This window comes from Cervus canadensis, chromosome 16 (assembly GCF_019320065.1).
Source record: "Cervus canadensis isolate Bull #8, Minnesota chromosome 16, ASM1932006v1, whole genome shotgun sequence".
NCBI classification, from domain to species: domain Eukaryota; kingdom Metazoa; phylum Chordata; class Mammalia; order Artiodactyla; family Cervidae; genus Cervus; species Cervus canadensis.
Window position 1 is genome coordinate 4,363,762 of NC_057401.1, and position 12,915 is coordinate 4,376,676.

General features: G+C 57.2%; 1 protein-coding gene across 1 annotated transcript in view; it reads left to right on the plus strand.

The window, feature by feature from the left end:
* The window catches only part of ERGIC1 (endoplasmic reticulum-golgi intermediate compartment 1), a 112,777-nt gene that overhangs the window by 85,346 nt on the left and 14,516 nt on the right, over positions 1 to 12,915 (plus strand). Inside the window, exons 6-8 of the mRNA XM_043488401.1 lie at positions 1,859 to 1,963; positions 7,221 to 7,281; positions 11,724 to 11,824. Of these exons, the coding sequence (XP_043344336.1) occupies positions 1,859 to 1,963; positions 7,221 to 7,281; positions 11,724 to 11,824 (267 nt within the window). The remainder of the gene's footprint in view (positions 1 to 1,858; positions 1,964 to 7,220; positions 7,282 to 11,723; positions 11,825 to 12,915) is intronic.

Sequence of the window (12,915 nt, forward strand, 5' to 3'; positions counted from 1 at the left end):
TTCCTGACTCATCTTCAGAGCCTTAGCACAGGGTTTTCTTGTCCCTAAGAACACCCCCAGATGAGTTGGGGGCCTTCCCTCATCGCTCCCAGAGTCCTTGCTTCCCTCTGGACCAGTGTGGTCAGGCAAGTCACATTTTCTGTCCTGAGTCTGTGTCACAGCAGGCCAAGGGCTCATCCCGGGCCCGGCTCTCATCTGGGTCATCTCCCCGAGCCTGGCACCTCCTGAAGGGCTGCCTCCACATGGCATCAGCCCAGGGCTGCTGAGGTCAATTGCCCCAGTTTTGACGTGTGACAATAGCAAGTTTCTTCACTGCTCTGAGCCTCGGTTTCCTTTCCTGTAAAACAGAAGTTGTTGTTCAGTTGCTCAGTCATGTCTGACTCTCTGCGACCCCATGGACTGCAGCGCGCCAGGCTTCCCTGTCCTTCACCATCTCCCGGAGTTTGCTTAAACTCATGTCCATCGAGTTGGTGATGCCATCCAACCATCTCTTCCTCTGTCGTCCCCTTCTTCTCCTGCCCTCAGTCTCTCCCTGCATCAGGGTCTTTTCCAATGAGTCGGCTCTTCGCATCAGGCGGCCGAAGTATTGGAGCTTCAGCTTCAGCATCAGTCCTTCCAGTGAATATTCAGGAGTTACCAGGTGCCAAAGCCAAAAGTGCTGTTTTAAGGATTAATGTCATTTGTTCATTCTTTCATTCATTCAGTACATATTTATTAAGCACCTGCTCTGGGTCAGGGTCTGGGGAATACAGCATCAGGTCAGGCACAAACCCTACCAGTGGAGTTTCTATTCTCGTGGGGACACAGATGAGAACAAGTTGAGGGCAACGTGGCATGTGCTGCTGAGTGCTTTAGCAGCGTCAGGGGCTTGGGGGGTGGGTGGGGGGGCCTGGAGCAGAGGCCAGAGGGAGAGCCATGTGGAAGAGGGTTCCAGAAGGGCGTGCAGCACAAAGGCCAAGATGGTACTATCCTGGCACTGTTCCCGGGGCAGCAGGGAGGCCGCTGTGACCAGAGGGAGGAGGCAGAGCAGGACAGGAGGATGTAGCTTCACCTCAAGGATGGACACCTTGGAGGGTCCTGAGCAGAGGCGAGTGGGGACCAAACCCAGGTTCCAAAGGTCCCCACTGGCCACCACTGGGGAAGGCCCGGGGGAGTGAAGGGTGGCAGCCGGGAACCCGGTGGGGACGCTGCCGCCGCATCCAGTCTAAGGAGACAGTGGAGGAGGGGTCCGATGCTGGGCATCTCGGGAGCGGAGCTGGCAGCATTTCTGATGGGCGGGGCATCCATGTGAGAGGAAGACGGGGCCGGGTGACACCGAGGGCTGTGGTCTGGGCAGCGGGCAGGAGGGAGGCCCCAGGAGGCTCTGTGGCGGCTCCCCGGTGCCGCTCTGAGCAGACAGTCATCCCACAGCCCCGCTCACAGGCTGCGCTCGGCAGGGTCTCGGCACCAGAGGGGAAAGGGGGGCCCTGCGGTCTCGCCTTCAAGGGCCCCCGGCCTGCAGTGATGGGGCAGAGGGGCTAGTGGTGGTGTCTGGGGTGTGAGGACGCTTCCTGAGTCTGCACGCCTGCCCCCCGAGCGGGGAGCAGCTAGGGAGCTGATGATGGGCGGCTGCGTTTCTGGCTTGGTCATTGGTCCTTCGCCAGGCGCCCAGCTGGGCCCTTCACATGCCCCCTCCACCCCACAGCCCGGCCGCCCCCTCCAGTGGGTGCTGTTAGCACCCTCTTTCCGCAGACGAGGAGTCTGAGGCTGAGAGAGAGCCGTGTCCCACAGCTGGGAAACGGCCAAGCTGGGGTGCACATCCAGATGCAGCCCAGGTGAGGGCCTGCGCCCAGGCCCTAAGCTCTCCTCTCTCCCCCAGGTCCCGGGCAACTTCCACGTGTCCACACACAGTGCCACCGCCCAGCCGCAGAACCCGGACATGACCCACGTCATCCACAAGCTCTCCTTCGGGGACACGCTGCAGGTGAGCCGGCCCCACTGGTGTGCGTGCAGGAGGGCATCACCGCCTCCTCCGTCCTGCTCGGGCGCCGAGAGACGCCCTGCAGAGGGCCACGCCCTTCGGGCCTCTGCTCCACCACACGTCCCCCGCCTCCCTCCCCAGCGTGGCTGCTGGGTCACCACACCGCACTCGGAGCCTCAGCTTGAGACGGGGCCTGGGAAGGGGACCGCCGTTCACGGGCAAGTCCCCAGTGCTGGTGCTTTCTCTGCGCCAGGCTGGCCTCGGGAGGGAGCGGGGCACCGCGTCTGACGGCCAGGAGCCGGGCCCCGAGCAGGGGTCGGCCTCGAGTCCGGGGCCATGTCGGCTGTGCTGTCAGTGCCCACGTCTGCTCAGGAGGCGTGAAGGAAGGGTCCTGACAGTCCTGTGATTTTGATGGGAAGGGCCACATCTGGCAGGCCCGGCCCAGCAGTTTCCTCCCCGGGACGGCAGACGCTGACCGCCTGATCTCTGCTGGCCACGGGCAGGCGGCTGTCCCGCCCTCTCTCCTCCGCCCCTGGCACCACAGCGCTGAAGGGGAAGGCTGCTCTGCCCTGCGGGACGCGGGGGGCGTCGAGGCTCAGAAGGGGGCGTAACTGCTGCAGCCACGGTGCTGATCTAGCCACCCCAGCTCCTGCCCCAAGGCTGGCTCGGTGACAGTCCCGTTTTGTGGGTGAGGTTGCTGCATTGGTGCCCTCCAGGCATGGTGATATGTGCACGGGGCCCAGGTAGGCACATGAGCATGTGCACACACACCATTGTGACGCCCATGTGCACACACGTGTGCTCACATGAGCAGACACACTCAGCAGACACACAATGAAAGGTGTGCCCTGACGCACATGTGGTCGTGCGTGCACGCTGAGAGCACACGCTGAACACGCACCACATAGGCACACACTCAGGTCTTACACAGCGTGCAAGCATCTTACACAGCGTGCAAGCGTCCTTGTAGACACCCCCCGAACCAGAGCAATCATCCCTGGACACACACATATACTCACCATTCAGAGATTCACACATACACACACGCACCACCCAGAGACACACGCACCCACACACCAGAATGGAACGTCTTACATACAGATCCACAAGCACACACGTGCCCCCACTGCCCCCTCACACGTTCGTGCCACACGTGCTTGTTGAATCCTTGTGTGTGCTGAGCACCTTCCTTCTCAAGCACCAGCCTCTTTACCCTCTCAGCAGCCCCAGAGATAGACACTAGATGTTGTCGCAGAGAGGGTACAGCCTGGCGCAGAGCCGGGCTCTGAACACAGAGTCTGCCCTGGGGCCACACCGTGGGCCACCTCCCGCACGCTCCATCTCACTTCTTCTCCCTCCACGTTGCTCCCGCTTCTTTCCTGACACCTCTGCCCTGCCAAGTCGATCAGCGCCTTCCCAGGCTCTTTGGAAGCCCCAGAGGTTTTCTTCTTGGAGGTGAGGCTTTGGAGCAGAGCAGGCAAGGTCTCTCTGGGCCAGACTCGCTGTCCACATACTCTGGGAAGCACAGCCTGTCCTAGGACTGTGGACCCTGCCTGAAGGCGCATTCACACAGGCTTCACACCCACAGCCTCCCATCTTTCTGTTTAAGGAACTGCTCTGTGGTGGTTCCCCCGCCTGCCTTTCAGGGTTCGGATCCTGGCTTCACCACTTATTAGCTGTGTGACCATGCACAAATTATTCTTGCTAAGCCTCAGTGATCTTGTCCGTAAAATGGGAAGAGTAATGGCATCTTGCTCATAGAATTGTGGTGAGGATAAAATAACTTCACGCACGTGAAGCTCCTGAACTCTGAGTGAAGCCTGGCTCAGAGGGAAATGAGCGGTGCCCTCACTGCACACCAGGCAGTGAGATGCCGCCGGGCGAGATGCCGCCGGGCGAGATGCCGCCGGGTGAGATGCCGCCGGGTGAGATGCCGCCGGCCCACAGCGGCTCCCACGGCCGCAGGGGAGACAGGCGTGGGGTGCTCACCGCCCAGCGGGACGGGAGCTGACCAACCCCAGGCAGGCGGAGGGCCCACAGCGCTCCATCTGTGAGCGCCGGGCAGCATCCCAGCTGCCCACCCGGTCGGCAGATCCTGACAGCGGGGGCAGTGGGCGTTGTGAGCCCTGCTGTGCACACGGGGAGGCTGAGGCCGGAGTCACGGCCCAGGGTCACGCGGCTCCCTGGAGGCACCCCAGAGTCCAATCCCCGCCTGGGCAGCAGACCACAGTCCTTCCTTGTGGGCGCTGTCGACCCCTCAGCCTGCAGCGCAGCCTGCACTTGCTCAATGGGGACCAGTGTTCAGATGCAGCCTTGTTGATCCCTCACAAAACCCCCTCAAGGATGCTGGGTGGCATTTATTTTTCCTGAGGAGGACATGGGCTCAGAGAGGTTCAGTAACCTGCCCAGGGGCATACAGCTTGAAAACTAGGTGTGTCTGGCCCCAGGTCTTCCTTGACTGTGCCTCAGAGAGTTATGGATTCAACAGACCCCAAAATTTCTGCTCTGCTCCAAGCTTTGCATGAGGACTTGGGATAACAGCAGTGGATTCTTGCCCTCTAGTCAAGAAGAGACTAAGTGTAAATAAATGTAATTACAAGGGACAAGAGAGGCATAGGATTCTGGGCAGTGATGTGGAGATGAGGGCAGGGTACTCCCCAGCTTGGAAAGTCTGGGAGGGCTTCCCTGAGGAGGTGACATCCAAGATGACATCTAAGCCAAGCACTGAAGGGAGAGAAGGATTTGGCCAAGCTCAGGACAGGGGACATCTTGCATGTCACCCCTCTCCTAGAGCACCCTCTCTATGGCACATCCAGCCAGTCATTATCATATAAAAGACCCTCAAGTTCAGTTTCAGGGAAAAAAAAAAGTGGATCAGCAAGTGCCCGTGACATCAGAACGAGGTTCTTCTGTACATGAGCTGCCAGAGGCTCATCAGAGTCTGCGGAGAGGGCTCAAAAGTGTCACCTGGAGCGGGGAGCAGGGAGCTGGGTTTTAGGTAAAGCGAGAGACCCATGTTAGATTTAGGAAGGTGGGGTCTGACCCGGGTAGGTGGGTATCATAGGAAGAGCACCCACCTGCCTTGTGGAAGGGGAGGCGAGGCTGCAGGCAGGGAGGTGAGGGAAGGGCTGCAGCCAAGGGCAGGAGACAGGAGGGGGGAGAGGAGGGACGGGGGACAGGAGGAGGGACAGGAGGAGGGAGAGGAGGGACAGGACAGAAGGAGGGAGAGGAGGGACAGGGGACAGGAGGAGGGACAGGGGACAGGAAGAGGGAGAGGAGGGACAGGAGGAGGGAGAGGAGGGACGGGGGACAGGAGGAGGGAGAGGAGGGACAGGGGACAGGAGGAGGGAGAGGAGGGATGGGGACAGGAGGAGGGATGGGGGACAGGAGGAGGGAGAGGAGGGATGGGGACAGGGGGAGGGAGAGGAGGGACGGGGGACAGGAGGAGGGACAGGGGACAGGAGGAGGGAGAGGAGGGACAGGGGGCAGGAGGAGGGAGAGGAGGGACAGGGGACAGGAGGAGGGAGAGGAGGGACGGGACAGAGAGAGGGAGTGGAGGACGGGGACAGGAGGAGGAGAGGAGGGAGGGGGAGGAGGGAGGGACAGGGGGAGGAGGAGGGAGAGGAGGGACAGGGGGCAGGAGGAGGGAGAGGAGGGACAGGGGACGGAGGAGGGAGAGGAGGGACAGGGGCAGGAGGAGGGAGAGGAGGGACAGGGGACAGGAGGAGGAGAGGAGGAGGGACAGGGACAGGAGGAGGGAGAGGAGGGACGGGGGGCAGGAGGAGGGAGAGGAGGGACAGGGACAGGAGGAGGGAGAGGAGGGACGGGGGACAGGAGGAGGGAGAGGAGGGACGGGGAGGGCAGGGGCAGCCTTGCATTGCCATCTGCTGCTGCAGGACAGAAAGACAGTAATAGCCTTCTACTTGCTTCTTATGGTGGAGATAGGATTTGTAAAATACTTAACTGAGGATTTATCTACCCATTCATCATCCAGCATCCATTCAGCAAATATTTATTGAGCCCCGTACTATGTGCTGGGTGTTCCAGGCATTGGTGAGGAGGAGCCTGGTCCCTGCCTGTGTGGAGTGTTGAATAGTCTAGAGAGGAGGACAGAAATTAATCAAATAATCATACAAATGAATGTCAGATAGAACCCTGACACGCGACGATGTGAGGGAACATTCTAGCACTCTGGCCTCCACAGCCACTGTCCTTGGGTTAGAAACTGTGTTGTTAGTTAGTCTCGAGGCACAATGGACTTTCCCTTGGCCTTGTTGAGAGTGTGCAGTTCTAAGTGCTTGATAGACATCAGTGGCCTGAGGCTGGGATCAGGGGTCAGGGCACCCACTGTCCCTGGAGTGGCCCTTACTCTTGGAGCCTGTCCCCTCCGCCCGCCATGACCTCTTCCCTTCCCACCCCTCATCCATTCCTCTCTAGGGCCAAGCAAGCTCTGGTTCTCCGTCTCCAGGCTTATGTGTTTGCATGAGCTGCCTGCCTGGTTAACGTCCCGCTTTCCTACAAATCTTGGTGTCACTTCCCCCAGGACGCCCTCCAGGAGGCCTTCCCCACCCACCCCTGCTAACTGTGCCCGTGAGGACAGAGTCCGTGTACTGGGCACACTTTATCCTGCTCTCAGTCTTCCTGGGGGCTGACCTGGTTTCCCACTGGCCTCGGAGGAGAGTAGGAGATGCCCTCCAGCCCCTGCCCCCGGGACACGGCCAGCCCGGCCGCCATGAGGAGGCGTCTCTTCACAGCTCCTGTGTGTGTCCCACCGCAGACGGGGTGGGAGCCAGCCGCCCGGGGCCTCTCTCGGAGGGAGGCGGGTCTCAGGAGGAGTGTGCTGGGACCCACTCCGCCTGCGCTTGAATTTCCCGTCTGCCTGCATGCTTGAGCCCCGGCTTAAGGTCAGACGGACCTGAGCTGGACTCAGCCGCAGGACACTGGACAGATGTCAGTGCTTCCCCAAGCCTTGGTTTGCTCCTGTGAAATGAGCCCGGGGTCCATCCTTAAAGGCATTAAATGAGACGACACTCAGGAGCCAGGACTGAGCGTCTCACAGCGAGGGCTCGGAAGCAAGCTGGTGCCTCCTCTGCGCCTCGTGCCCCAGGACTTTCCGAGACAGACCGTGCTGGGTCCCCGTTCTACACGCGGGCAAGGTCTCTAGAGCAGCTAGCACCTGGCCGTTCCCCCACCCCAGGCCCGAGCCTAGAGGTGGTGGCGTCCTGGGGTCAGTCCTGTGGGTCACTCTGCTTCTCCGCAGGTCCACAACGTCCACGGCGCTTTCAACGCTCTCGGAGGAGCAGACAGACTCGCCTCCAACCGTATGTACCGCGCCCCCGCCCCGGGAACAGCTTTCTGCCCGAGCTCCCCAGGGCGGCATGGAAGGGATGGGGGGCGGGCGGGAACGATGACCAAGCCCTCGGGGTGAGCCGCACCGCGCAGGCTTCGTCCCCCCAGGCGGCCTGTGAGGACGCAGACTTACCCCATCTTACTGAGGAGGGAGGAGAAGGGCTTGTCGGGGCCGCTGGCGGAGGGCAGGGGAGGGCTTGGCAGCCGGAGACACACCATCAGCGCTCTGTGAATACTTGGCCGTCATCGTCATTGTCGCCATCTCGTAATATATTGCTGCCACATGATTGTTGTTGGTTGAGATAATCACCCGGGGTCCCCAGGCGGTGCTGACACAGCCAGAGTGCGTCCTGGCTGCAGGCGGCACCGTGGGAACGGGCCTTCGGGGCCCCGGCCTGGCCTCCCGGGCGGCCGCCCACCCCAGCCCTCCTGCTCCGGCCCTCCCGGAGCCCCTCCCTCCCAGGCTCCCCGGCACCTGGGCCCAGATTACAGCGCGTGCCGCGTCTTTGCACACCAACAAACGCATGCACACACACCTACATGCGTGTTTGCACACCCACGGGGCCTTGCCCAGAACGGCCTGGGAGGCCTGTCTGCTTACGCAGGTCTGCCCACTGGGTTCGGTTTTCATCTCCTCCCCTGAATCACCTTTTCACCCGTGTGTCCTTAATCATTCCTGGAGGTCCATTTACAGGCAGACCTCGGAGATACTGTGAGTTTGGTTCCCAGTTAACCCAATGAACTGAAGATCGCAATAGAGCAGGTCACATGAATTTTTTGGTTTTCCAGTGCAGAGGAAAGTTACATTTAAAAAAAAAAAGAAAAAAGTTACGTTTACAGTACACTGCCGTCTGTTAAGTGTGCAGTAGCATCATGTCTTCAAAAATAATGTAAATACCTTAGTTTAAAAATATTGCTATCACCTGACAACACTGGGTTGCCACAAACCTTCAGATTTGTTAAAAAAAAAGGCACTATTTTTGAAGCACAATAAAGCAGAGCAATAAAATGAGGTGTGCATGTACTCGCTGCCAAACCAAGCATGGAACTGGGATAATCCAAGCAAAAGAGAACATCCCTCCGTGACCCGCCCCAACAAATCAAGCTTCTCATTTCTCCGTGTCACTGGGAATCCTTGTCCGTGAGCAGAAGTCATTTTTTCCCAGCACAGATCACAGCTTACTTTTTGATGTTTGTGCCTGTCGTATCGTAACCACAGTTGGTGTACAGTTTCCCCACTGGTTATGGAGACACGGTTGGCCGTCTAGCAGCTCCACCATGCTCTGTTAAGGGACTGTCTTTTCATGGAAAACGTCTATTGTTTCTACCACAGTAATGCCTCTGATATTTACGGGATTTGCTTTACGTTACCGTATTGCTTCCTGACGGGGTCCATGCCCACTCGTGCCACTTTCTGATGTCTGATTATCATGGAGGGGGATGATTCTTCATATGGTGGGGTCATCATTGTGGTTCTGCGTGGGGGCAGCCCCCAAGGGGCCTGTCTGCCCCCACTTGCAGTTAGCCTGGACCCTCAGCCACCTGATATTGGAGGAAGATCAGGCTAGGAAGGGTATGCGAGCCCGTGGCAGGTGTGGGCAGGAAGCCTTTCCTCTGTCTGGGCTGCTGATGAAAGCAGGGGAGGGACCGCCGGGGTCCACCAGGCTCTCGTTTCCTCATTTTCCAAGCCCGGTCCCCAGCCGCCCACCACGTGCCACTCTGCTCCACGTCCCCCTGGGGGCCACGTGTTATTGTTCAGGTCTCAGATCGAATGCCACCACCTCAGAGAGAGCCTCTCTGACCACCTCTGGGCAGGAGCCGCCATGCCTGGTGACACGGCTCTTTGTCCCGAGCACAGACCACTGTGTCGAAGACGCTGAAGAGGGACTCTGTTGATGATCCAGCTGTGATGGTGGCATTCTGGTGGCTTTCTTTGAAAGTGTCTCTATCTTTTAGAGTGACATCATGAAAGTATACATGGAGGAACTGATGTGAGGTCTGGGATTTGCTTCCAAATAAAATGGGGGAAGAGAAGCAGTGGGATAGAGATGAAGCAGAATTGGACATGTGCTGTTCATGGCTGAAGCTGGGAGACAGGCGGGTACCTGGAGGTTCCTCCTACGGTTCCCCATGATTTGTGGTTGGATTTTTACTTGAGATGTTTAGAGGGAGGGAGGGGGCCGCCAGGGCATGGGGCCTGCCTGGATCAGCTTGGAGCTGGCCGTCCCGAGGAGGGGTGCTCTAACCCATGCGGGTGTCCTCAAGTGCAGTGTCTCCAGTGGACATGTGGCAAATTATACCAAAGGCCTTAAAACTGGTCACTGCCATTGAGTCATCAGTTCTACTCACAGGAGAGCAAGCTAAGGAAAGGAGACTATGCAAGGATTTAGGAAAGTAATGGTCATTAGATCATTGTTTATAAGAGTAGAAATGAGCCACTACATTGGTGCCTGGCCCCGGGGGCCTGGCTGAGAACATCGTACGTGGTCTTTTCTGGGAGATGCGTGCAGCCATGACAGTGATGTGTCAGAACCTCACTGGTGTTCGGGCAGCAAGAGGTCGTTGAGCCCCTTCTACGTGGCAGGCGCTACTCGAGGGGATATGGCAATGGAAGAAGCCAAGGCTGTGACCTTATGCCGCGTCTTAGACCTGTAACAGTGTCAGCGGCGTTCAGTTCTCAGAAGAAGGTTCTGTGTGATCCAATTTTATATTTATGTTTAGGGAAACACAAACATAGGTATAAATAGAAGTCTGGTAGTTTGTACGTGAGAGTACGAATCTGTGATTTTCTGGGCAGGCTGGCTTTGTGGGTGATTCTTACTTTTTTCCTTTATGGTCACCTGTGTTTTGGACAGACTGAATAGAACTGTTACCGCTGTGATTTTCATGGGGCGTTTTTACTCTCATCCCGTCAGGTGTTTTCAGGGGTGACGGGGATTTGGAGCATGGTGTTTCAGGGGTGGTCTTGGGCCTCCTGGCTTAAAATGCAAATCCTGAGCCCCACCCCAGCCCCAGTGAGCAGAACCTTCAGGGGTGAGGCCCAGGTGTCTGCTTTTAAATTCCGGGTAGTGCTCCGGCCAGTCTCAGCACCAGCGGGATTGAGCAGAGGGATGTTGGGGTCTTAATGGGCTTAGCCTGAGACTACAGGGCTTTTCCCAGAATTTTAGAGGAGTCAGGTCTCAAGACAGTTAAAGAAGCACTACCGTTTCCTTACTAAGATGCGGTATTGGCGGGAAGAGGCTGTGAACACCATCCACATCCCCTTCCCATTAACAAAAGATGAGCCTGAGGACTCTGGACTGACAGCCAGGAGACCAGGATTAGAGCCCACAAACCTAAATCTCTGTATTGTTTCAGCTGCATGGGCCCTGACCCGAGGTTCTAGAAGGCAGCAGTAGAGGGGTCTCTGAGCTTCTCCTCACAGCCCAGAAGGCCCAAGGGAATGTCATTTTTCCTGGATGATATTTAGCAGCTTTGGGCCAGCATTCTCTCAGCCTAGTGTTTGATTCCGGTTACCTCATGCTTATCAGAAGCTGATTCATCTCTTCTCCCATTCATGGGTCTGACCAGCCAGCTTTCCATCCGCTCATTCATTCAGTAGGCATTTGCCACTGTCCACTTTGTACCAGGCCCCGCGCAGGGTTCTAGGGACACCGAGATGAGCAAGGCTCAGTCCCTGCCCTCCACAGCCTCGCTCATCCAGCGGGGATGGCGTAAGAGTCTCCCTGGAACAGGACACAGGGCCAGATGGAGGAAGAACTCATCTCCGTTAATTGAAAATAGGGAAAGAAAGTAATCAGTAATCTGTAAATGCCATTCTTCTGGTTGGGCTTTTTCTTTTTTAAAATCTTGAACCCATTTCGTTTCAAAAGTAACAAGTATTCAAACCAGACAAGAACATGTGCAGTGAAATGTGATTTTTATCAAATCCTGCCTCCCCTGCCCCAAGGGTAAAAATAAAACTGCTTGTAGTTTCTTGGGTGTCTTCTCAGAAGACTCTGCTGTGTGTTCATGCATGTAGAGGAGTGAGTCCTCCTGTTCTTTTTGCGTCCCCGTCCTCCCTTGGAGTCTTCTCACTTAACAGTAACCCCCTGGAGAGTGGCCTTTCCCGGCACCCCCTCCTCAGCAGCTGGCCTTTGGTGGACATTTGAACTGTTCCAGAGGCTACTACATATGTCCAGTGCAGAGGCAAAGATCCTGACAGGTGGAGTCTTCCCACTCCTGGTGCCCAGAGGGAGAAATGAGCAGGGGTGGTTTGGTGGTGAAATCGTGCAGTCCCCTCTCACCCCTTCTCCTGCCCCCCGCCCCATCTCAGCACAGTACCAAGCGGGTTTAGGGTTGAGATGATGTAAGAAGACCTGCTGGCCGGGCACGACCCATCACCCTGCCTCACGCTGCTGTGTCTTTCCCACAGCCCTCGCCTCCCACGACTACATCTTGAAGATCGTGCCCACAGTTTACGAAGACAAGAGTGGCAAGCAGCAGTATTCCTACCAGTACACAGTGGCCAACAAGGTAATTGCGCCCTCTGCTGGCCAAAAGCAGAGGTGACACGTGTCCCGGCGAGATTTCCTCTGATTCCTTTCAAGGGGCCTTTCCTGAAGGGGTCATGTGCCCTGGGCAAAGAAGGGAGACAAATCTCAGAGTCAGGGGGAGGAAATCTAACTGGGAGATAGGGAGTGATCTGGTTGAGAAAGGGTAGGCAGGTAGCCTCTCCCAAAGGTCTAGGGTTTGCAAGCATCACAGCCGTACATCTGGCTCTGGTCCTTCAGACATGGGACCCTGATTGGTTAGCACACAGCAGATACGCTGGCTCGTGGGGCACAAGGTCTTTATCCAAAATCGTGAGGCTCTTGAATTGCACCAGATGGCCGTTGGTTAACGGGTATGTCCCAGGACCCCAACACCCGGTGTCATGGGGAAGTGGGCGGGCCTTGGGGAGAAGCAGAGATCAATCAGAGCCCCCAGAAGAGTCACGACAGTGGTTTCAAGCCAAGGCAGCCTCAGCTTCCCCGGAGGTGACCCTGCCACGGGACATGCGTGCTTGAAGCCCATTGGTTGACGTATCCCCAAAGACCCCTTTACACTAGGTCCCTCCTTTTTCTTTTTCTTTTTCCTGTTCCAGCACCGCCCAAACCCCTTAAAGTGATACAGTGTTTGGCGCTAATAATAGTAAGAGTGAAAGTATTAGTCACTCAGTCATGTCAGACTCTTTGAGACCCCATGGACTGTAACCCACCAGGCTCCTCTGTCCATGGGATTCTCCAGACAAGAATACTGGAGTGGGTAGCCATTCCCTTCTCAGAGGATCTTCCTGACCCAGGGATTGAACCTGGGTCTCCCACAGTGCATGCGGGGTCTTTACTATCTGAGCCACCAGGGACGCCCCAGTAGTGAGTAGTAGCTATCATTGTGGAGAATTACCACGGGCTGGACATCGTGCTCAGCCTTCTACTCCACCGTCTCTTTCAGTCATCGCAACAGCTCTGAGGTTGGGCCTGTTATTGTCCCCATTTTGCAGATTTGGCCACTGAGGCACTGAGAGGAGGTCCTGGAGCTGTAAAGTGGATGAATGGGGATTAGAACCAACTTCTCCAGCTCCAGAA